Source organism: Centroberyx gerrardi, chromosome 23 (genome assembly GCF_048128805.1).
Source record: "Centroberyx gerrardi isolate f3 chromosome 23, fCenGer3.hap1.cur.20231027, whole genome shotgun sequence".
Lineage (NCBI taxonomy): Eukaryota > Metazoa > Chordata > Actinopteri > Beryciformes > Berycidae > Centroberyx > Centroberyx gerrardi.
In genome coordinates this window covers 20,763,458-20,788,201 of record NC_136019.1, presented here as the reverse complement: position 1 = coordinate 20,788,201, position 24,744 = coordinate 20,763,458, and the positions used below count along the sequence as shown (strand labels likewise).

The window sequence follows — 24,744 nt, the reverse complement described above, 5'->3', positions numbered from 1 at the left end:
CTGTTTGATTTTCTGCATTTTTGGATGTTTTTCCCATTGAATTCGGCCAGAACTTTTTGTGAGTTGTAGTTGATAGATTCAGTCTGAGAGGAAAAATGACAGAATCTGACACAACGGATTCTTCCAATCCACCTTATACTCAAACTTGGAGCAGCAAATGAAGCTATCCTGATACTGATACTTTAACGAGCTGCGCTTTGGTGCAACAAAATACTTTTCCGGTGGGAGGAAAAATGTCTGCAGCGTGGTGATTCAAAGTGCCAGCTGTGCCAAGCTTAACGTGTCTGGCAGTGTTAAGAGTGGAGGAGAGGAGAAGCAGCTCCCTCAAACAGCCAGCGAGAGACGGTTAGAATAATACCCGATAAGGCACTTCGGCCTTCAAAATAAAAGCGTATGATTTGTCACTGTCAAAGGAATAAAAAAAGAATAATTAAGTAATGGTTGTATAAATATGTGGTGTGAACAGGATGCTTTTGGTGGGGGAAGCAACGATTACATTTTCATCAGCACAGTATATGATTTGTGATGTTGTGTTTATTTACCGGCCAAATATGAGCTCCTTTAGATGCCCCCTCTAACACTGATTCCCCTCTTCCAACCCAGCGGCCCAGTCACCCCAGTGGTACGCGTGGGGACCTCCCAACATGCAGTGCAGACTGTGCGCCTCTTGCTGGATCTACTGGAAGAAGTATGGAGGCCTGAAGACCCCCACGCAGCTAGAGGGTGCCGCTAGAGCTGGCTCTGTACGTCTGATTCCCTACATCAGTCTAATCTCATTTCTGTTCATTGTCAAACCTCCATATGATCAAGATGAACTTTTTGCTGCTGCTTTTATACCGCCATTCTCTGATAAGGATATTTTTGACCAAAAGTGTAGTTTTGCATTGTTTCATTTGTTCCATCATGGAAGTCCATGGAGGATTGGCTGTTGTTTCATAATTGTTGTGGTGTAGGTTAGTTTAGTAACGTTATGAGTAAAAGTGAATAGTCTGATAAGGTAGACTTGTTTCCATATTTAGTTTACTGTGGCACTGTTAGCCCTAGTCTGTAGTCGAAAACACTCTGATTGTAGATTCAGAAGAGTCAGCTCAGTTATTCTGAAAAAACTGTTGGCTCCATATTCCATATTGTTATCAAATATTGTTACCAAGAGCTGGGGACCTCCGGCATGGCTGCCACCGGGTGAGTTCCGTTACCTGAAAGCTCTCTACACGGTGTCCCTTCTGTCTCCCTGTCCAGGAGGCGGGCCCCCGTAGTCACATGACGCGCCAGGAGGCCCAGGGCTTGTCGCCATTCACCCGCAGCGAGGGCCGAGCCAAGCTGCTGGCGAAGAACCGGCAGACGTTTATCCTGCAGACCACCAAGCTGACCCGCATCGCCCGGCGAGTATGCGAGGACATCCTGCAGCCGCGCCGCGCCGCACGGCGGCCATATGCCTCCATCAATGCCAACGCCGTCAAGGCCGAGTGTATGTACACAGAAACACTCATCTGCAAAACACATGCATACACACTGCATGGAACATCAAACACGCACAATACTCACTCATCCACTCACTCATTTGTTGACTTCTGTATATTATACGCTATTACTAGGGTTCGACCGATTTTAGAGGGCCAATGCTGATATTTTTATTTATTTAATTTTATTATATTCAATATATTGAAATTTAATTTGACTATTTTAATGCCAAACATAGTATACTAGTAACAACAAAGTATTCAGTGTTTCTTGGAGAATTTCAAAATCATGCATAATTGTGTGGGATCCAATGCGTGGAATCCGATCAAAATATCTCATTAGAATCACCTCAGTTAAAGGGCTTTCCATAGAAAACCAGCATATTATTAATCAGTTATATAATAAATATGTAATCAATCAAACCGCATTATATCCATCATGGACCACAGGTGGGCCACAATGACTGAACCATATCCTATTTTTTACATAAAAGGCCAATATCAGCCAGTGTATTAGAAAACCAATATATGGGTCTTCTAATCTATTACTATTTGGGTTATTACTGTGATATACATTGGTTCAGAAGTTTGATTTGACATTTCTCCTACTTGTTCAGGTATGATCAGGCTGCCTAAAGCCACAAAGACTCCTATAAAGAACAGGTCGGTGCCTCGGCAATCACTGGCCACCATAGTGAAGGATTTAGGTAAGAACACAACCAGAAAGACGCATGGCTGCCAATGTTTTCATGGAACCAATAATTCTTCTCTACATTTCTGTGAATTACACTTGTTATATAATGCATTGTCAAGTGTCACTGGATGGTGACGATTGTCAGTCCTCTCCTCTCCCCAGCCATCTCGGCCCCTCTGAAGCTAAAGGCTCCCCGGGGAACCCCCACACCCATCAATCGTAACCAGGCTACCCAGCCTCGCGGGGGCTCAGGCCTGCTGGGGAAGAGGCCCTTTGACAGCGTCAGTATTCTCCACACACCACACACCTGTTTACTTCACTGTTGGTTTATCATTAATAAACACACTCACTTATTTTGGGTTAGCTGCCACTATCAGACAGCACTTGTGTCCAACTGTCAAACACTTAGAAACTACCACAACTCATAGTATCAATTCTCCATTTTCAACACAGTAACAGGTCATGTGGTCTCCTCTAAAATGTTGAACTTTTCTCTCCCCTCTGCCTAAAAAGAAACCCGTCGCAGCACTTCTTCCAAAGCGACCACTTTCCATCCACCTTGCGGCCACTTCCCATTGATTTTAATGTCAAAAAGGTGCTTGGGGTTTGAAAAAAGTGGAATAGTGTGAACAAGGACTAAATAAGCCTTACTAGCGTGGCTGAGCATCTGCCCTCCTGTCTGTCTCTAAGTGAAGCAGCATGGTAGTCGGGCCAGGAGGTTATATACTGAGCCTTTCCACGCTTTTAAGGTCTCACTTTTCTCATCACTAATCCTTTGTGTCTCATTGGTTCACAGGCTGCAGGGCTGCCCTTCTCAGCCAATGGAAGGCCATTTGCATCGGGCTTGAGGACCACCTCCCAGTCCGTCATCAAGCGGCAGAAGGTCAACCAGGGAGATGCGCCCAACCCTGTGGTGTTTGTGGCCACGAAAGACACCAGGTACATTTAGTTGTTTTAATGCTTTTATTGGTATCCAGATTATGAAGCTACACAACTTGAGCATCAGCACCTAGAATTCAAACCATATGCTATTATTATTCAACCATTGCTGATTTACAACAGCTGATTTAGAGTTTTAATTTAAAACTTGCTCACTAACTTACACAATGGATCCTTTTAGTTATTTCTAAAAAAAAATTAGTTTTAATTTTTTCTTTTTGTCGGCCTCACACTTGCTATGTGTCGTCAGTGCCACATGGGAATAACATTAAGTTCTGCTAACGTTAAGATAGTCAGACATCCAGCGTGTAGACACTACCGCTTTGTGTAGAGCCGCATAACAGGCAGCCAATCAGTAGCCTATTTGATACAGAGGCTTTGATTTGATTGGCTCACAGCCAGAGAGAGTGCACAGTAAGGAGTGTGGCGTCTTACCTGGTTGTCTCTTACCAACCAGGGCTCTGAGGAAACACCTGACCCAGTCGGAGATGCGTCGGGCGGCTAGGAAACCTCACCTCCCGGTCCGGATCAAGCTGCCGCCGCCCCCCCGCACCCTGGCCATGCCCCTGCTGCCCTCCAGCACCAGCGAGCCCATCGTCCTGGAGGACTGATGGAGGGGGGGGTGGCCCCCAAAGGCACCAGGAGGGGTCTTGTAACAGGACATGGGGGTTAGGGGGAGGGGGGGTCTGTGCTCAGGCCGTCACTTACCAGGCAGCGCAGCACGCCATACCAGTAGTCTTTTTTTTTTTCTTTTTTTTCTCTCTCTCTTTTTTCGGTGTAATTTTTTCTTTTGTCTTCTGTTATTTCCCAAAAGTTGATGTGTCCAACACACACACACACACACGGCACATACATACATACACACACACACACACACACACAAGCACTTAGATGACTGTACATTTACATCACATTAAATAAACACGCAAAGAGTCACGGACATCCACACGCCTACACTCACACACAACACTTTGGGCTTTGTAGTATTTTATTCCGGATCCTTAATTATTTTTGCTCCCCTTTTTAACGACGACTATTTTTAAATGTGTAATTTAAAATCAAGATATTTCTCATCCTGAAACAATGGTGATAAAGCACACTTTATTTTTCCTCCAGGTCTCTATCTTTGTTTGTGTAAATATTTGCATCATTCAAGGGGATGACACCTATTTGATGAGCGTTGGGGAGGGGGTGGAAACGGGAGGCCGGTGTGGGACACCTTTTTAGCATGTTTCTTTATTCGGAAAGGTCTATTTTGATGAAGACTTCACTCGCACGCTCCATCATGAAGTTGGTTTGGAAGGTCTCACTTTTTATGAGTGTCGGCGTGCGTTCACACTGCGAGCAACTTGGTCAATGGGTCTCTTTATTCCGGCTGATTGTGGGTGGGGCCAGACGCTCTGATTGCATCTATGTCGCGGTCTGCAGCTACAAAGTGTCGAACAGGCAAATCATGTGCGTGTTGCCTTTTATAGCGTCGTTTTGAGTTAACATAACTAGATAGCAAATTCTAATTAGGTATCATTAATGAAAAATAAACAAAGTGAAGAGACCTCGGAAGCTATGAATGGCTGGAATCAGGCGGAACATGTTCATTAAACGAAATCACATCAGTAGGGAAACAAGGAAGTGTGGAAATCTGATTGGCTGTTCAGCCGTGGCCGACTTTTCTCAGCCGACAAGCTTGTTGAGCGTCCGCACATCAGCTGAGTTTCCCTGGCCGCTCGGCTCTGTAGGAAACGAATGGACTTCCGGTGCCTTGTCGAGCATCTTGCTAGCAGTGTGAACGCACAATTAGTGTGTTTGAGCCATCCAGCGTCAAGCATGCGTCTCTTTACTTTCTGCCTCCGATGTAACCTGTCGACCTTTCACCGTCTTCACCTGCCCCCCCTCCCTCCCTCCCTCCAAATCCACACTCAAACACAAGCCTATCAGAAACAACAAGAGAGGGTTTGATAACAAAGAAATGAATGCTAACGGGTCGATTCTTCCCCCAGAGCTTTTCCCATCTGCAGCTTTTCCACTTTGCCCCTACAACCCTCCCCTCCCCTCCCACTTCCCCCAGGTGTCACAGAAGTGTTTGTCTAACTCTTGTTTACTAGTCGGTTGTTGTCGCAATCGCGCCGATTCTCGTCCTTTTGTCTCCCCGTCACTTGATTTGCCACGCGTTTTTTACAGCCATTTTAAGCCCCCGTTTTGGAGAGAGAAAACACTCTGGCTCCTTGCTCTTGTCGGCCTCGCCCCGAGACGTTCAGACAGGGAGTTTGTGTTCTAGTCGCAGCTCGACTACAATGGCCTTGAATCGAAGGGGGAGACGGTCGGTCGTTTTGCTGAAATGGGTCTGTAGGTTCACAGCGTAGGAAGGATCATCGTGTAGTTTTTTGAGGAAATTCAACCAGTTGTGGTTACCATGGATCTAATATGCATGAGTTACTGCGTGTGACTTGACATGCAGAGTGAATACATTTTGGCTTTGAGGTACTATTTTTGTGAGAGACACTGCAGAAGTCCAAATCAAGCCATAATGTAGAAGTGTAAAACTCCATTCTGTGTGGACACCTTTACCTGTAAGGTAATGCTAGATTGTCCCTAACTTTAGGCCACAGCATTTATGACAATGTACTGTTTGGCTGTTGGTTTGAATGAAACTGGTGAAATTATGTTACTGGTCGGTTGACAGATTCTGTTAAATAAAGCAGCAATATGTAATGTCTGACGTAGGTGCAGAAGTCATGTTTTTTTGATTGTGGTGATGAGTATGATGATGATGATGATGCGAAAGGAATCTCCAGCTATGTCTCAACTTGTGGGTTCATTTGCTTTGATTCGTTATTGTTTTCCCCCTTTGTATCGTTATGAAAGGGCGAGTGCATAAAATCAGTGGTTAATTGGATAATTATAGTTCCTCTGTATCCCTCCGCCTGTGATTCCTCACGGCCACCAAGGGGTTACAATGGATTTATAAGCAAGTTTGGTCCCAATGTGGGCTTTTGTAATGTTTCTAAAAAAAAAAAAAAAGAAAAGAAATCAAAGTGTTAAATTCGTAGCAAATACTAATCCGAGTCAAAAAAAAAAGTGGAAAAACTGGCATATTGGAAACTTCTGTGTTTTTTTTACATAAAATCTAAAGCGTGTAATTCCTACTCCGTTATTGTGGAGAGGGTTCAAATACTGTACATGTGCAACATTGCTCTTCTTCATCTGGCGGGGTGGGCTGGTGATTTGAACCAGGGGGGCGACATTCAAAAAGGGAGAGGGGTTTGAATTTTGTATGTTGGAGAGACAAACATGCTACAATTAAAAACTTTTTTTCTCAAGTGTTTTTTATTCCAATGTCTCTGTATCCTTTAATGTATCTTGATAAGAAAAGAAATAAAGATTTTTTTTCTTCGTGGTCGCACATGGTCTCTTTCTCTATTTATTTGGGGGGCTTTATTGTTTGGGAATCATCAGGGGACCTAGACAGGATCCTTGTGGAACACCACAGGGTCTGCAGCGAGTAGATTAAATTCACCAGAAATGATCCCAATCAGAGAATGTATAAGAATTATTTAAGATTAGCTAAAAGAAATGTTTGTCTATTTGTACTCGGTTCTATTCCTACTTTAACAGACAGCATTTAATTACCAGGTTTGTTTAAAACGCCTCGGAGGTGTGAATTTACACAGGTTTATGTAGAGGCACTCACCTTGTTAACAGAGCAGTCATTGAGGATGTGGATTGCGCCCGTGCTCCCTGTGATCATCATGGGTGTCAATTGGGTGTAGCAAATTTGACATTGAAGATTTTTATCATGCTGATGGAGAGCAAAGAATAAGCAAAACTTTCCAGAAATGTATTTGGAAGCCATATAAATGAAAAAATAAATAAATCCATCGGGGAATCATTCAAGACCAATATTCCCTATTAACTGTGTGACTTGTCCCCAGAAATTTTATCTATTTATATGAATGGGATTGGAAGTTTTGGTGTACCATGATATCAGGTAATTTGATATCAAATGGAAGGATTTTGCCCTAGCTTTGCTTAAGTATGGCAGATTTGGCCTTGTAGCATTTGTCATAGCCTAATTGAGAGCAAAGAATGATAAGCAAAAATCCCCAGAAATGAATTAATTTAGAAGCCATGTAAAATCAAATAAAAAATCAATTAAATAAATAAGTAGGTTAATTCACCAGGGGGAAGGACCAATATTCCTACCATGCAATATAGTTTGGTGACCTACATCTAAAATAACAAAGTTATCACATTGACCAACTAATTATATCTATATCAATAATTGTTCCATTTTATCCATAGAAATGCAGTTTATTTATCTATATAAGCAGGTTTGGGAGGCTTTTTTTTGCCATAGCTAAGGCTTTAGTGAACTGGTGCCCATGGTGATAATTGGAGCCTAATTTGATAAAGACGTGACCTCTAAACTGACGCGACGTTGTCACGTTAATGCGGATGGTGAAGCGAATGGGTCTGTTGATCAAGCACCGCCTTGCTTGGACTTGACTGCTTTGTCGTTAAGCGCGTGCCGCTTTACTTTGATGTGATTGGCCGCTTGGGACGTCCATCTGATGTTCAGCCTGAGCACAGCTGATTCTCATTTTAAACGCGGGGCGGGAGGTGAAGTTGGGTTAAAAGACACACGGGGACGACGTGTTATTTGCCTGTGACTCCATAACAAAGCAGGGTTGTTAGGGTCCACGCCGTTCAATTAATACACGTTGGGTTTATACGGAGACTCAGCAGGCCCTCCGTTATTCCTCATTTCATAATTTTAAAAAGGAGGATTTGGGGTTGTTTCCGCCAGGAGTGACCTGCCAAATCAACAGAAGCAACTCAATCTGTTTACAACCATGTTTGAGGTAAGTGGAGTGTTTCTTCTGACTGTTAATCTTCAGCTTGGTGTTGCCCCAGTGGAAATGGAACCACTAACTCTGGTAGTGGTACTATGGTTGGTACCATGCTCTGTCTTACCTATTCTGAACTTTTGTTTTTTTCCAGACCAGTAGTGACGACTTGTTCCTGCCTCCCTACCAAGACGAAGAGATGGTGGACAACCTGCTGTCCAGTGAGGAGTCAGATGGAGGCGGAGGAGGCCTGTCCCTGTCCGAGGCCCTGCTGCCCCTGGTCGAGTCCTCCTCCCCACCCCTCAACCCCTGGGTTTGCTCCACCCGCTACAAGACGAAGCTCTGCACCAGCTACGCCGCCACGGGTTTCTGCACGTACGCCGAGCGCTGTCAGTTCGCCCACGGCCTCCAGGAGCTCCACGTGCCCTTCCGCCACCCCAAGTACAAGACCGAGTTGTGCCGCAGCTACCACACCACCGGCTACTGCTACTACGGCACCCGCTGCTTGTTCGTCCACAGCCCCATGGAGCAGCGTCCCGCCTGCCGCTGGCGCCGGAGGAACGTCCCCTGCCGCACCTTCCGCTCCTTTGGGATTTGTCCCTTCGGTACCCGCTGTAACTTCCTGCACGTCGAGGGCGGAGGCAGCGTGGAGTCGACCAACTCCGACAAAGAGTGGAAGCCGCGGGGAGCTTTGTGCCGCACCTTCAGCTCCTTCGGCTTCTGCCTCTACGGCACCCGCTGCCTCTTCCAGCACGGCCTCCCCAGCAAGATGAAGACCCCCGAGAGCCAGGGAGGCGCGCTCTCGCCGCTCCTGTTCCCGGGTTCGGACGCGCTCTCGCCCTTCTCCTCCGCCTCGCCGACTTCTTCGGGCTCGCCCTCTCGTCCGCCGTCAGTCTCGCCCTCGCCACTCACCGCGCCGCCTGCGGAGTCCACGGCCCACAACGCGTTCACCTTCTCCAGTCAGCACCTCAGCGACCTGCTGCTGCCGCTGGCCCTCCACCTGAAGCAGCTGGAGAGCAGCAAGGCCATGGCGGCCAGCGCCCAGGAGATCTGGGACAACAGGGCGCTGTAGCTGGGAGGGCAGTCACTGTTGGATCCACGACTGAATTAATATTAAGTGTATATAGTCTTGTATTTTTTTTCTTCTTTTCCCCAGAGGCCATAAGCACCAGATTTTTTTTAATTTTTTTTATTCTTTCTTTTTTTTCCACCTCAATTGAGGTTGGTTGGCTTGAGTGCTTGTGATTTACAGGCCAAGATGATACCTCGCCTTTAGCTGTTGTCACGACTTGTTCCCAGATTACATGAACTGTCATTCAGTGGTAGTTGGCTGACTATCTGGAAGACTGAGTTTGTTCTCGACAGTTGCCACAGTGTTGTCCAGAAAGCAGCAAATCGGTATAATGTAACTTTTAACTGTTGTACATAGTTGTTGGTATTTATTTGAGTTATTCTAATGTCTGATTTCAGCGTCATGAATAAACTAAACATTTTTTAATCCCGGCCTTTCATGCCCTGTTGTTTGCCTATGCAAACTGTGCTCCATGCTTTCTCTGTAAAAAGTGCAACACAAACTACAACACTTTGAGACTACACTAGTAAAATTGAGTATAACTACCACAAAGAGTAGAAGATAAGAGCAATAGTAGCCTATCATTTATAGGCTGAAGTCATCCCATAAATATATTGTGGTTGAATGTAGTGGGTGGCATTTTTGACAAATTAATCCCGTCCAAAATGCCTCAGACAATCACATTTGTAACAGCTAAAATGAAAACGGTGGTGACTGGGATAACAACTACACCTGTTTCATATGATATTACCATATGACTCTAAATGATGGGAGGGCCTAGATGTGTCCGTCCCCTTAACTTTGGTAATACATGTGCAACTAACTACAATCTAGGAGAAATGGTTTTAGGTAATATGAACCGGAGAAGAGGAATAAAAACAAAGCATACGATTTTTGGTCTGAGCAGAAACGATACAGAAAATAATTCCGCATGCTTGGGGCGGCCATGTCAGAAGTATCTTTGCTACTATTGTTCTGAGTCTTCAAATCAGGAGATATATATTGACATTGTTTCCTCCCGTCAATGTATTAACCCCAGCCCACTGTGTGTGTCTGACGTTCCACCGACCAATCACTGGCTTTCACTGTCTGGCGCGTCGCTGTACGGAAAAATGTCAACATTTCAGTTTCGAGAGCCCAGCAGCATAAAGCCAGCCAGAGTTGGTCAGAATAGTACCGGATGTTAAGCGATTTTGCCTTCAAAATGTTTCACTTTTGAAAAAAAAGACTAATTGAAATATACAGATGAACTTTTTGGAAAGGCACCAATTGCATTTTCACTTGATACAGATCTTTCCTTCCTTACGTCTAGTCTTTATTTTCGCTATGGTACTTTGTATTACTCAGAAACCAGGTAACACGTATTCGCCAATGCGGCTTTTATTGTGAAAGTACCCGGATATGTCTGTTTCCACTTCAGTCTGGTGTGGAGCCCCTTGTGTAGAGCAGCTACGTTGATATGTAAACTTTGTTACCGACTTATTTTCCAGCCGTCCTAGAGGTAAAGTCTATTTAACACAACAATTAAAATATATTGTTGGATTTTTCCTGTAGTTGTTATTGCATACTCGGCAAGCTTGCTTATCAGTGTAAATGATTGTACAAGCGGCAATGGCTCAGACTAGTATTTGGAATAATGTGCATAATGTGAGCAACGTCAAGCTGCTTCATACTGTATTTCACTGTTCTCCAAGTAAAGCTCTAACAGATCTTTATGCATGAAAAAGTTTTACCTTTGCGCCACGAAAACCTAATTTGCCCCTGTCATTCTTTTTAAGTTATCTATTCCAGCTGATAGATGGAGCCCAGCTTTCATTGTGCTAGCCAGGCTTGGCAGGGTGTCCGCTAGCCCCGATACGTTCAGTTAGAGAGAACGACACGCCAAACTGTGTTTAAAAATATGTTATTTTTTAAGATTTTCCTCGCCTATCCGCAGATACGTACCCCCTAAACCACGAGTCAAGACATTTTACCAATCGCGTGCATCTTGTCGTAAATTCGGCTTATAATCGATCCACCAAGCAGCTTTAATTTTAATAAAATCGAAACTTTTAAACACGATTCCAACTGCTGGCTGTCACCCACCACGCTGTATTTTGATGGAAGAAAAATGTGGGAATAACAGCGAACTAATTCTAAAACTTGAAATTTTATTGACACGAGCAGCTTGGTGTATTGAATGTATGCCGAAGTGAAGAGTGGAGCCTAATGATTCAGACTAGGTTATAAGTTATGTTATCTGATGGTTGGTTTGTTCACGATTTCTGTAGAGCTGCTTGTTAACCGGGAGGTCGCCGTGAGCATGGCGGACCGGGAGGAGCGCCGCTTCGCCGAGGTTCCCCGGGAGTCCGTCAAACTCATGGCCGAGAGTGCAGGCGTGGAACTCGGCGACGATGTGGCCGCTCTGCTGGCTGAAGACGTGTGTTACCGCCTCAGGGAAGCAACGCAGGTCAGGGCTGGGTGGATGAAATATTACAATTTTAAAAGTCCAGTGCAATGAGAAGTACATTTCCCAAACTCATAGTGTTGTTCGACAAAGTACATGTTAATGTAAAGGTACCCAATATATTAGAACTGTTAGCGTCGGTCTACTTCCTGGTGTAAATTATGTAAAATATACCCAGATTTTAATAGATGCTCTGATTGGGCAACCGTTTTCCCAAAAATGATTTACTTTAGCACCGATTGTAATAAAACTAGATGCATCAGTTTAGGACATATGCTAATATACAATGAGTGTTGTATGTATGTATGTATGTATGTATGTATGTATGCATGTATGTGGACAAGGACATGCCCCCTTAAGCTACTGAGAACTGTCTGGGCATAAAGAAAGTGGCACTAAACTGTTCTAACAAATTAGATGAACCATCAAAAACTGAAAAATAAATACACTCCTCACATTAGAAATCCCTAGCAAGCTTTTCCCGACTGAATTAAAGCCACTACACTGCATCTTTAAACTGTTTGAGACAGTTTTATTATTAATGAATGTAGGGGAATACCTGATAAATGATTGTCTTGGGTTGATTGGATTTGATAAAACTTTAACGATCCCTGTGGAGAAATTGAGATGTTGCAGCAGCAGAGAGAAACATATAGATAGTAACAGGACAAATATAGAGAACATTGTAAGCTGCTCACATTATTACTAAATGGAGGTAAAATATATACAGAAGTGTCTCCAGACGTGCAAATGTGCACTGTAAGCTATTCCTGATGTAAACATAATTATTCATGGTGAGCTATATTTGTCTGTTCTGAACCCACACAGAGCAGCTCTCAGTTCATGAGGCATGCCAAGCGGAGGAAGCTGACAGTGGAGGACTTCAACCGAGCTCTGCGCTGGAGCAATGTGGAGGTAAGACATGATTCTATTACACATCTGCCAGACTGTTCACTTTATGTCACATCTGGAGAAACGGAAGAAGGGGATGACATCTCGTTAGGGACGGGACAATACATCGCAATTCGATATATATACAAAAATGTGACAATACGTATCACGGGGCAGAAAAATGAATCGCGATATTAGCTGCAGTTTATTCTGCTGTAGTAATCGCAAATGAGACGGCTTGCCCATCACAGTTTCACAAGCTCTCCATCCAAATTCTATTATTTGCACTTTGTAATGACTTGACTGGTGTTTCTGCCACTGCCTTCACCCGTATCTGCGTCCTTGTGTCCACCAGGCCGTTTGTGGCTACGGGGCCCAAGACGCCCTGCCCTTCCGTTCAGCAAAAGAAGGCGAACTCTTCTTCATCGAGGACCGGGACATCAACCTGGTGGAGTTGGCCCTGGCCACCAACATTCCCAAGGGCTGTGCCGAGACGATGGTGCGAGGTACGACCCGTGAAGTATCTCCGCTGCTGTTGTACGTTCTAAGTCTTTGAATTGGGAAATGGCTATTGTTAATGACTTTGTTTTCTTCTCCTCTCAGTGAATGTGTCCTACCTGGATGGGAAAGGCAACCTGGAGCCTCAAGGGACAGGCAAGACTCGACCGCACTATGATTAACACTGGCTCTAGCCTAGTTAGTAGAGGATAAGGTTCAGGAAGCAGTGGGGCTTATGGGAAATGTGGTCTTCATTTGACGAAACACTAGCACTACCACTGGTGTGAGATAGAGGCTACCAATCATCTCCACCATGCTCTCATTTGTTCATGCAAATTATACCAAGGTACAATTAATTGGACAATGATATATTGATGTTTAAGCAGTTTCAACAGTTCCTAGATTTGACTCTTCTACCCGCCACAGTTCCCAGTGCGGTGCAGTCGCTCTCGGACGACCTCCTGAAGTACTACCAGCAGATCACCCGGGCCATCCTGGGAGAGGACCCGCACCTCATGAAGGTAAACCCCGCCGGAGGAAACGGGGCAAGATGATCCCTCTGAAAATGTGACACGTCTTGACATTTCTTTCATTCGTTTCAGGTGGCTTTGCTGGACCTCCAGTCCAACTCGAAGATCGCCGCTCTCCTGCCGTACTTTGTTTATGTCATCAGTGGGGTAGGTTTGACTCCAAGGTCCATGATCATATAGATGTCATAGATATTTAACATTGATGATAGGTGTCCTCATTAAAGGAAAAGTCCACCCTCGGACACTGTTCGATCACAGTTATATTGTGATGAAGTGTTGTAATTTACTTTTTTGGTGTGCCTACTTTCCCTTAACCTGCCTCGTCTACCTCTACTTCAGTTTGTGATTTCCTACATTTCCCAGAATGCCTTTCGACAACCCTCAGAGAAGGGGTGTGAACTTACCGTTGATGCTTAGATAGCTTTTAGGGTGGATTTTTCAGTGGGGTCTGATTACATGATTCTACTTGTAGGGGGATCCTCATTAATATTTGGCTTTCATTTAGATCGATTTAGTCCCCAAGCTTGATTCCCCATGAAATGTTAAGAAAACACTTCCACTAGACTGGCAGGTTATGCATCAAAGGCAGTAAAGGGGAGGAATAATGTATGGATTGAAAGCTTCACAGGAGGCTACGATAACATAAGGTGAAACTTTAATGATCCCCTTGGTGGAAAGTGGGTCAGAAAATAACAGGATACAGCAAAGAAAAATAGAATGTAAATAATAATATAGCAAATGGGGGCATTAAGCATAATGCAACCAACAGTTAACAACACTAGAACATAGTAAGTAGAAATATATGAATGAAAAGTGCGGCAATTACGGCAATAGGTGTACAGAAGGCCATACATATATATACAGAAAGTAGTAAAGTAAAAGTAAAAAAACTACACCTTTCAAATATATTCACTTTACAGATATAGATTACATGTAGAGAACATACAGTTATGCATATGTGCATTAGTAGCTGTTCAAATCAGGAAAACAAAAAAAGTCTAAAATGTAAGTTTTGCATTCATCTGTGGGCCAACAAATTGTGATTTCAGAGTATCGCACTAGATTTTCCCATTTTTCTATTTACTTTACTGCTCTATTAACCTGCTAAGCGTTAACATGGGGCGTCTGGGCTCTTCCTTCCAGGTGAAGTCGGTGAGCCATGACCTGGAGCAGCTGAACCGGCTCCTGCACATGGTGAAGAGCCTGGTCCAGAATCCCTACCTGTACCTGGGCTCGTACGTCCGCAGCCTGGTCTCCAGCGTCATGTACTGCATCCTGGAGCCACTGGCCGCCTCCATCAACCCCCTCAACGACCACTGGACCCTCAGGGACTACGCTGCCCTCCTCCTCAGCCACATCTTCTGGTGAGCTTACCCCAGATACTGGCAGAGACACAGAGCTTGGATTTTTTTTGTTCTCCCCACAGTTCTATTCTTGTCAGGGTGGAAAAGCCTCTGAAACATTTAGACCATCATAGGACACTAAAACTCTCCATCAGAACTACTACTACTAATGCTAAAAACATTTTCATTCATGCTTTTGTGGAATCTGATCAAAAGAGCTTCCCACAGACAACCAGTGTAGTATTGATCAGTTGTACAATAAATATGTAATCAAGCAAATTGCTTCATATCCATCATATCAGAGGTACAGTAGGTGAGATTGTCCGATATCTGATTTTAAATAAAAAGCCAATATCTGCCTGTGATATCAGCAAACAGATATTTTGGTCTAACCCTAGTTTTGACACTTTTTTTAGTTGGTGGTTTCTTTATGATTCCAGACTTTTCGGACACCATCTATTTATCTAAATAGTCTGAAACAAAGAGTTTTGTTCTAAAATAAGATGTTGACCATAAGAAGAATGGGACACCCCTTACAAAATAATTAATAGCAAAACATTTAAATAATTGAAGGTACTTAATAAACCATAGTAGCTAACCATGATTGTGAAAATATCAACTTTTACTGACTGGATACATCTATATTTTAGAAGGTGTGAATGATAAACTTGGGGTAATATGTTTTTTTTTTCCCCCAAAGGCATTTCAGAGCAAAACTTTTTAAATGTTTGTGTTTCCAGGACTCATGGTGATCTGGTGAGCGGTCTGTACCACCAGATCCTGCTGTCGCTCCAGAAGGTTTTGTCCGACCCGGTCCGACCGCTCTGCTCCCACTACGGAGCCGTGGTGGGGCTGCATGCTCTGGGATGGAAGGTATGTATGATCTGTAAATGTTCACAATGTGTTCCAGCATTAAAAAAATGACACTGATTGGCCTAATGGTGGCGCTATAATTAAAGGTCAAAATGTTTAATATATCCACTGGTCCGATTTTGACAAAACTTGCAGGGATGACGCATTTTGGCACTTTGTTCTAGTGTTTCAAAACATTATATTACAATGATACCTGCATGTGCATGTTTTGCACATATATATGTACATAGATGTCCTCCATCTGTAAATCTGCTAATGAGAATAGCTTACTATGCATATTTGTAAGCCAGGACACATTTCCGTATATATCTTCCATTTTCACATACAGTATAATAATGTGAACAGTTAGCGATGCACATTTGGTTCAAGCTGTAATTCCATCAGCGAAGATGCTGTATCTTCATTTACTTATTAGCTATCTTATTTTCAATATGTTTGATTGTTGTAATTATTTGTTGTATTATCTTCAGTACTCTCTATTTGCCTTATTCTTATCTATATTGTATTCTTTGCTGCTGTGATACCTCAGTTTCCCCTTGGGGATCATTCAGTTTTCATCTAATCGCATTTACACTGGCTTCTCTTCCTCTGCTCATCTAAATGATATCCTCTATGGAATATGTATGAAAAGATTCTGTGCATTGACCTGCGTGTGTTTTTACTGCCAGGCTGTTGAAAGAGTGCTGTATCCACACCTCCCTGCCTACTGGGCCAACCTGCAGGCGGTGTTGGACGACTACTCTGTTTCCAACGCCCAGGTCAAAGCAGACGGACACAAGGTCTACGGAGCCATCCTGGTCAGTACTGCTGAATACTACAACTTTCTGTTTTTTTTTTTTTAAGATTTCTGTGTGCCTTTACTGTGATAGTTTTACAGGATAATAAGACCACGATAATAAGGACACTCATTGTAGACTGCAGCTTCTTATATTCCTTTTGCCATATTATATTTATTCCAAACAAACCGCTGTTGTTGCTTCTGTAATCATTAAACACATCACTTTCTGTGCAGCAGAGGATTTTTCCTGGGAAAGAGGGACCATCTCAGAAGTGTTTAGAACAGCAAATGTAAAAGCTTTCATGAATTTTCTATAGATTGACTCACTATTGCATGGCATCAATTAGCAATAGAGAGTAGCAAAATGGACATTTATGAAAGTTGCAGATTATTACTTTAAAATGGAATAGTATAGAGTTGGAATGTCAAATGCTAATCCTAATATTGACGAGGTTCAGGAACTATTTTATTTGTTGCATACAGATTTCAGTCTAGCTGGGTTCTATGTGGTTTTACTCATTAAATCAGACAAGGCAAGACAAATGGCTCAACTAAATGTATGTACATTTTGAAATGTAAGAGAAACATCAGAGGTGTGGTAGTTGTTGTCAGTCACTGACCTGGCAAATTTCTTGATACAATGGTTGAAACATTCATAATCAATTGTAATTACAGTAAAACAATGAACCGTTTCCCTCCCAGTAGAAGAGACTTGGCCTATTTGATGCCGTTTGACATTTATCAACAATAGAAATAGGCTGGGTGACTGGTTAACATGGGGAAAAAAAAGTCTGGAGTCACGTTCCAACTGTTTTATAATCCAACTAAATTTTCCACTCCATCCTGCAGGTGGCAGTGGAGCGTCTGCTGAAGATGAAGGCTTTGTCTCTGTCTCAGTCGGCGGAGGGAGGGTCCAGCGGTCAGCCCGGCTCTGTGGTGGGCGCTATGGGTTACAGGGTGAGCTCCCCGGGCCTCAGCCCCCCTCCGGAGCCTCTCTCGGACGCTGCCCTGGGAATCGCCAGCCACCTCCAGGCCGGGGGCGCCGGCTGCCCCTGGGAGGAGTGGACGCCCGTCCCGCTGCCGGCCATGTACTGCGAACTCTACTCTTTCTTCGGAGACAGCCTGGCGGTCCGGTTCAGCACGGGACCCGGGTTTGGCAGCTACCCGCCGTGCGCCCCGTCCCAGCCCAGCGATGCGAGGAAAGACCCCCCTGGCCCCGCCGCCAACCCCGATACCACCCGCAAGATGCCGCAGCTGACCGCCAACCTCAACATCAGCCCCAGGCAGGACGGGAGTCCTCGCACCGAGCCCCCCCCACCCAGCCTGGCAGCTACCGGACCAGGGAGGTAAAGCAAACTAACGCCGGGATCAGACTTAATCCGTTGAATGCATTACTCTGTGATAGAAGTTCATTCATTTCAAATGAGAGAGTCCATTACTGCAGCATCCTTTAGTTGCAATGAAGGTGCTAGGTGTGTGTTGGATTTATTATACCTATGTGCTGATAATGCATGCGGAAAACTAAATGCAGTGTTGTTTTGCCCTGTGTTTTTTGCCACCTCTCCTTTCATTCATTCATTTCATCAGTGAGTCAGAGTTGTAGCAAAAGTTAATTTTGTACTTCAACCAATAACCATTAGGGGTGTCACGATTCTCCAAATCCACGATTTGATTTGACTTTAGATTTTAAGGTCATGATTCGATTCGATTTTCGATTTAAACAATTTTTTTTCAGCACTGACGGCTATGCCATTGTTGGACTATCGAGTCTTGATTTGTAAAGATCAACAGATCATTGGTTTTATGCCCTGACAACTGTCATTTACATGTTTAAATTCTTCTTTAAAAAGATGGTATCAAGTGTGATATAACTGCCATATTTTTTTTTTTGAATGTTCTACACTAAGGCCATATGGTCAAAGTTTTTCTATTTAAAAAAACACAACTTCCCCTTTAATTTGGTACCAAATACATGGCAAGGCGATTCAGGGCATCTCCTTACTGAAGTGTCATTCACAGTATGACAACAAAACAGATCCTTCCTATATCTAACGTTGCCGGTGGAGGACGACTAAACCCGGGGAAAATCAAACGTCTCAGTGTCACCAGATATACAGTATTTTCCGGTTCCGGTTCATCGATGACAACTTGAAGTATATATATAAAACAAAGCTGATAACTTGATTTTTAGTTTTTGGTACATTTTAAATGATTTAAAAATGACGGGCGGTCTTGGGCGCAATAGTGAAATATAGAATGGGCGCTCTGTAGCAGCTACACTGTGTCGTCATTGAAATGTTTTTTTTTTCTTCAGACGCGTGCAAGTAGGCAGGGGTGGAGAGAAAAAAATACTGGGAGAATCGCGAACCTGCTTGTGATTTCGAAGGTCGAAATCGAACGCTCATTTCGATCGATTTTCGATTTAGAATCGAAATCGTGACACCCCTAATAACCATAAATAATCAGTTTAATCTCAATATGGTCATAGGACCCTTGTGCAGAAGCGCTCTACACATTCGCAGCAACACAAATGCATTATGGATTAAGTTTGATACCAGCATTAAATTACAGTCGCTTATTGTGCGCAACATTGTCCTGGTGTAGCATGTTTTGAAGCGTTTTAACTCTGAAATCAAATTCATGCCATTGACTTGGTATTTATTTTCATGAAAGGCTGACCGATTGCTGTCCCATAGGGCTATTGTTGTTGAGACCAATAGCGAGTTTAGAAATGACTAGTAATGTTGTGATCTAGGGATAAGTCTAAGTATTAGGGATGCACCGATCCGACTTTTTCAGTCCAGATACCGATACCGATAACTGGGCTTTGGGTATCGGCCGATACCGAGTACCGATCCGATACCAGTGTTTAATTAATAAACTGTAGGCTATGCCTCACTGTGTGGAAGAGACTGGGATCATTCTTTTATGTGTAAAGCAACATCAGGCTTGACTTTAACATTGCTTTCCTAACTTTGTAAAGCAAAATGTAACAAATAAATACATAGATATAAATGTACTCAATTGTTATTTATTATTAAAATAATAAATAATCGTGCTCCAGCAACTTGGTAAAACATCTTCAAAATTAACAGGAATTACAATTCAAGTGTAAACCTTTTAAATGCAGCAACAAATTGGTCAGGAATTAAAATTCCAGTATAAAACAATACAACTGCATCAAATGAGAACAAAATGTAAACATTAAATCACAATTAAGTCACAAACTAGTGCAAACAAACTTGATAAATTAAATCACAATTCACACAAGTAGTATAAACAAGTAACTTGGTAAAAACAAAACATTCAAAATATGCAGAATAAGCCTAAATTACTGAAATAACTCTGGCTTAACTGGTAATCTTGCTTTATGAAACAGCCCTCAGAAAAAAAATCAAGGTATGTTAGTCTGACTGTGTGTCGGCCGAATGGAGCAGCAGTACCTGACGAACACGGAAAACACTTTAAATCGTGTTGTGGCAGGAAACAACGTTGACCTACAGCCGAGTCCCCGTAAACCTTGGATTTATGAATGGAGTCTGGCTGGACGCGCCGATTGTATAATTGGTGGAAAACTACTTTACCTCGCAGGTTAAATGGCAGCCTGCTCGGCCGCGCGGTGACCCGGGAGAGTTTAAACATATAACCGAGACAAAGTATTCATGCAGGTGTGTTTTTAACTACCGAGCATCAGCACCGACCCCCGGTCAGCTCACCCCGACCCCGGCTCTGTTATGAGGGTTGGGCGCCAGGTTAGCTTGTTAGCCTGGATGCTAGCTGCGGGAGGCTCGCGCCCCATGAGCGAGAATTCAGTGCGCGAGACGCTGCGCGCGGCAGGCGGGATCCTCCGGAGCTGCTGGACCTAGTTTAATACATCCATGTGCTGGACCGGAGGAGCCACCGGACAGACCGAAGGCAAATGGCCGGGTCTACCGGCGCGCTGCTGACGCATGACGTAGTATGCGCACGTAGACATAAACATAGAATTGAATTGAATAGATCGGCCCCATTGTCACCGATACCCGATCCAGCTATTTGAGTCAGTATCGGACCGATATCCGATATCAGTATCGGATCGGTGCATCCCTACTAAGTATAGTCAAGTTAATTTAATTTATATAGCACCATAAACACAAAACACAAAGCACTTCACAAGGTTAAAAGAAAAAGAAAACGTAACAGTAAACAATCTAAAAAGTTAAAAAAAGACCAAATATATTTCAGCAAGCAGATAAAAAAACAGTAGTAGTGGGGTCTTAAAATTATTTTTTAAAATGGCAATGGATTCTGCTCACCTAACATTTTCGGGGAGCTTGTTGTGAGTAGGTGCTGACTCCAAAATGGTAGTGATAATTCCATCAGATCCTCTGTATTGGTAAATGTTTATGGCCATATTATTATTTCTCATCGTCCTATGTCTTGTCTTTTTCCATCAGATCTCTGGCTCGCTCTTCCTCCTCCTCCTCTGTCCAGCGCTCCAGATCCTCGTCGTCCCGATCAGGCCAGCGTTCGGCGGGTCCGTCCCGCGACGTTTTCCCCAAGGCCCGGTTCACCTCTCCTCAGACCGGACCCACGGCGTTCTCCTTCCTCATCGGCGGGCGGCAGATGGGCCGGCGTTGCCAAGGCCGACGCCCCTTCCAGACCATTTTCGCCCCGACCCCTCCCCTGTCCGCCGTCCCACCCCGCGCCTACGCCCACAAACTGCCCGTCATCGGCAGGGTGGGCAAACCCGTACGGCGCTGGGCGTGTTCCCATTACTCCCTTCATCTGCCCCTCTAAGAGAAGAGAGGCTTGGGCAGAAGGAAAGGGCTTTAGACTGCAACAGATATGGGTTTTTGAAAGCCGATATCAATATTTTGCAACAGAAGCTGACGATAGCCGATATTCAATATCTTTGGATTTGGTTATTTTCATACCAAAAAACTGCAAGGATTTTGTTTTCACCCCAGAGTTGTATTCTTGGCAGGGTGGAAAAGCCTCTGAAACAGCATTTAGACACTATGGTTATGTTCACACTGCAGGCTTTCATGGTCAATTGTGGCTCATATATGATTTTTCTGTATGTATTCTACGATGTGACCCATATCCCATACCAATATGAACTGACACCGGTGTTGAAAATACACGTGTGAAGAGTAATAGTAACAAAATACTTCCACATCCATTTTTGTTTTGAACACATTTCAGTTATTGAATGAGCCCTTGAGTATGACTGAATCGAGTTGTCTCCCCAAATGAGGGAAACAATCAGAATTTGGACACTTTCAGCTGCAGTGTGAACGGAGCCTAAAACTTTCCACTTAAACCCCGGATGATGATGATGATGATGATGATAATACTAATATTAAAACATTGATCCACAGATGTATTGAATCCAATCAAAATGACTCAGAATCAATTCAGGTTATGGGCTTCCCATAGACACCCAGTATAGTATTTTTCATATATATCCATCATACCAGAGGTGGATCACACTAACTGGACCAGATCTGATTTCTAATAAAAAGGCCAATATCGGCCTGATATTTCAGCAAACCAATATATCGGTCTAACCCTACTGCAAAGCCCTGTGTTCTATTATCTACTGAAACTGAAGCACTAACTCAGACCTGACAGTGATCAACGGCATCCCACACCCTGTCTAGGAGGAGAGACTTAGGAAAGGAAATGGGAAAGGACACAAACATAACTCCATACTCTAAACATGTTAGAGTATTTGGAGTAATTGACAGAATGGTTATGGAAGGATTATTTTTCTCCCAAGTACTGAGACTGTTTTGAGAGATCGCACAGCATTTACCATGTATTTGAGAATATTTTCGATGTTTTGTATATAGCTGTTGATTTCATAGAATAAAAGTTCCACTGACTCAGTTTTGAAGCTTCCGTTTCATTCATGCGAGTAGAAAACTGGCTATGATGCGGCTGACGTAATTTTACCAATTGTTTATATGCAAATGAACTGTGTCTGTTACCTGTTCTACCTTTTTAAATATTTAAAGGCGGACTAGCTTAAGTGTCCGGTTGCAGTACTGTGGATTCCTGCACAGAAAACAGAGCAGGCCAGAAACAAGAATGGGCCAGAGTTCGTCTTCATTGAGGACGTTCTGCCGGGTCAACGCGTTCGCTTGCATGGTTCTCGGTTACGTCCTCTTCGTTTTCCTCGGAGGCTTGGTGTTCTCGGCCATAGAGATGCCGGTGGAGAAGATCCTCAGGGCGGAGGTGGGAGAGCTCCGCCGGTCCTTCCTGCAGGAGAACCCGTGCGTGCGGGAGAGCAGGCTGAACGAGCTGCTCGGGAAAGCCCTAGCCGCCGAGGACAAGTACGTCGCCGTCCTGAAGGCCGACGGCGAGGAGCGCCACTACGATTTCACCTCCTCGCTCTACTTTGTGATCGTCACTCTGACCACCATGGGTGAGAATGCCATGTTGAAATTGGTAACAGAAAAACAATATGATGAAACTTTAATGAAACAAGGATACAGCAAAGAAAAATATGTGATAAGCAAGTAAACGTCGTCCCCCAGGAATGACGCAGGTCCCACTTGAGCCAATCGGTAACAAGATGCATCATCAAAATCAGACCTATGGTATCTGAGCTATCACATTTGAGTGATATATCACATCATGTTATATTCAAAGTATACAAATCTCATTTATGACTACAGCTCATTGGCTGTATTTTTCTATCAGGTGTTTGTAAATGGGTACATTCCCTCCTTCCATACCTCTTTCTCTACATTCCCCCAGGTTACGACTTATTCACCCCCATATCAGACGGGGCCAAGCTCTTCTGCATCTTCTACTGCACCCTTGGGATCCCCCTCACCCTGTTCCTCCTCACCCTCCTCTCAGACCTCCTCCTCCCCGTCGCCACCCACGCCCCCGTCCACCACCTACAAACCCACTGGGGCTTGCCCTACGCCCGGGCGCCCCTCGTCCACGCCTGTCTCCTTTGGGTGCTCGTCGTCGTCCTGCTTTTCCTTCTCCCCGCCCTCGTGTTCCGCCTGGTAGAGCCGGAGTGGAGCTTCCTGGACGCCCTCTTCTTCTGCTTCGTCACCCTGAGCACCATCGGCCAAGGAGGCTACTCTCTGGGGAGGACCTGGGACCAGGCGGCCAAGGAGACGCTCAAACTCCTCACCACATGTAAGAGGAGTTATATGTGAGAGACCTAGCTGTTGTAGCTGTCTAGATGTCCTTTATAAAGTCTTAAAATGATTTGAATTGAGCTATCTAAGGCCTTGAAAGGTCTTAAATATAGTTAAAGGATAAGTTCGCTGATTTTGGACCTATATATAATTTGTCTCTTACATACCTGTGGTACTTGGATCCACAGAGAATATTGGCTCCTGACTCACAGCTGTCTGTTCAAACGGTTGCCTCCTGCTAACAATGAGTCCAAATGGGGTTTGTCAAAATATGGCCTAGCAATGGAGCTCGCCGTTTCAACTGACAGCTGACTCTGGAGCCAATATTGTCTGTGGGTCCAAGTACTACAGGGATGAAAGAAACAAATTATATGTAGGTCCAAAATCACCAAACGTATCCTTTAAAGGGGCATTAAGTGAGTTATAACCTCTATCGAGCTCCATATCTGGCCAAGTAATCGTTATTTCTCGGTTTCTGCTGTTCTTCACAGGCTACCTGCTGGTGGGCTTGGTGGTGATCATGACCTTCAGGGACACCGTGTTGGAGGTTCCCCAGGTCCAGGCGCTGATCAGGCTCTTCTCCGGGCCGCGGGACAGAGAGCTGGAAGGCGTCCATCTCGACGAACTGGTACTGAGCGGACGAAAGTCTGAGGAGGAGCCGCGGTACTCCCTGCCCATCTCCACCATCACCTCCAGTCCCATAGAGCCGACACTCCCCTCCCCAGACCTCCACACAACCAGACCTTCCAGTCCCAAAGCGCCCACCGTCACCGCGGCCTCCACTTCAGACCTAGAGTCCAGATCATCCAAACCATCTCCAAAACCCATCGTTCCTCAGCTCCCTGTCTCGACTGACAACTGAACAAATATGATGTTCAAAACCCTACTGGAGTGAATTGGACTGCACTTAATTATTGTCAAGTTATGTAGAGAGGAACTTCTGAACTTCTATTAAGGTTATGTGCAATGTGATTGTGTATTCACCCTGTGTATGATGTGTTTCTTTTTTAAAACGGAGCTGCTATGATGTATAACAAATATCTGAGAAATCTGACAATAAAGTTTTATTGTATCGTATCGTATTGTTAGCCTGTTATGAATTGTGCTGTGCTGTTACCTCTATGGTGGTGAATGTGTAGTTCCCTAATATATTAACTTTTTCAGGTCCAGTGCAATGACTTTAATTCAGTTAGGACAAGCTTGCTATGGACCTCTAATGTAAGGGGCTGGC

General features: G+C 44.1%; 4 protein-coding genes across 4 annotated transcripts in view; all 4 read left to right on the top strand.

Moving 5' to 3' along the window:
• The window catches only part of mta2 (metastasis associated 1 family, member 2), a 29,836-nt gene extending 23,343 nt beyond the window's left edge, over positions 1-6,493 (top strand). Inside the window, exons 13-18 of the mRNA XM_071926063.2 lie at positions 604-743; positions 1,240-1,468; positions 2,078-2,167; positions 2,317-2,435; positions 2,951-3,093; positions 3,551-6,493. Of these exons, the coding sequence (XP_071782164.1) occupies positions 604-743; positions 1,240-1,468; positions 2,078-2,167; positions 2,317-2,435; positions 2,951-3,093; positions 3,551-3,704 (875 nt within the window). The 3' untranslated portion in view covers positions 3,705-6,493. The remainder of the gene's footprint in view (positions 1-603; positions 744-1,239; positions 1,469-2,077; positions 2,168-2,316; positions 2,436-2,950; positions 3,094-3,550) is intronic.
• A 1,450-nt stretch (positions 6,494-7,943) lies between these two features.
• On the top strand, positions 7,944-9,009 carry cth1 (cysteine three histidine 1). The gene is made up of 2 exons (XM_071926070.1): positions 7,944-7,952; positions 8,092-9,009. The coding sequence occupies exons 1-2, from the start codon at positions 7,944-7,946 to the stop codon at positions 9,007-9,009; spliced, it is 927 nt and encodes a 308-aa protein (XP_071782171.1).
• A 1,429-nt stretch (positions 9,010-10,438) lies between these two features.
• taf6l (TAF6-like RNA polymerase II, p300/CBP-associated factor (PCAF)-associated factor) lies at positions 10,439-22,244 on the top strand. Its single transcript, XM_078281844.1, has 12 exons — positions 10,439-10,510; positions 11,280-11,458; positions 12,284-12,370; positions 12,702-12,852; positions 12,950-13,000; positions 13,271-13,365; positions 13,447-13,521; positions 14,518-14,738; positions 15,458-15,590; positions 16,259-16,387; positions 17,218-17,714; positions 20,805-22,244. Exons 2-12 carry the CDS (start codon positions 11,312-11,314, stop codon positions 21,145-21,147), a joined length of 1,929 nt encoding a protein of 642 aa, XP_078137970.1. The 5' UTR covers positions 10,439-10,510; positions 11,280-11,311; the 3' UTR covers positions 21,148-22,244.
• A 199-nt stretch (positions 22,245-22,443) lies between these two features.
• On the top strand, positions 22,444-24,427 carry kcnk7 (potassium channel, subfamily K, member 7). The gene is made up of 3 exons (XM_071926037.2): positions 22,444-22,780; positions 23,116-23,511; positions 24,005-24,427. Exons 1-3 carry the CDS (start codon positions 22,444-22,446, stop codon positions 24,373-24,375), a joined length of 1,104 nt encoding a protein of 367 aa, XP_071782138.1. The 3' UTR covers positions 24,376-24,427.
• The last annotated feature ends 317 nt before the right edge of the window (positions 24,428-24,744 follow it).

Coding starts and splice junctions, on each gene's coding strand:
- taf6l (XM_078281844.1), top strand. CDS start 11,312: ATGGCGGACCGGGAGGAGCGCCGCTTCGCCGAGGTTCCCCGGGAGTCC. Junction 13,522..14,517: donor TTGTTTATGTCATCAGTGGG/GTAGGTTTGACT, acceptor TCTTCCTTCCAG/GTGAAGTCGGTGAGCCATGA. Junction 17,715..20,804: donor GCAGCTACCGGACCAGGGAG/GTAAAGCAAACT, acceptor TTTTTCCATCAG/ATCTCTGGCTCGCTCTTCCT.
- kcnk7 (XM_071926037.2), top strand. CDS start 22,444: ATGGGCCAGAGTTCGTCTTCATTGAGGACGTTCTGCCGGGTCAACGCG. Junction 22,781..23,115: donor CGTCACTCTGACCACCATGG/GTGAGAATGCCA, acceptor ACATTCCCCCAG/GTTACGACTTATTCACCCCC. Junction 23,512..24,004: donor GCTCAAACTCCTCACCACAT/GTAAGAGGAGTT, acceptor TGTTCTTCACAG/GCTACCTGCTGGTGGGCTTG.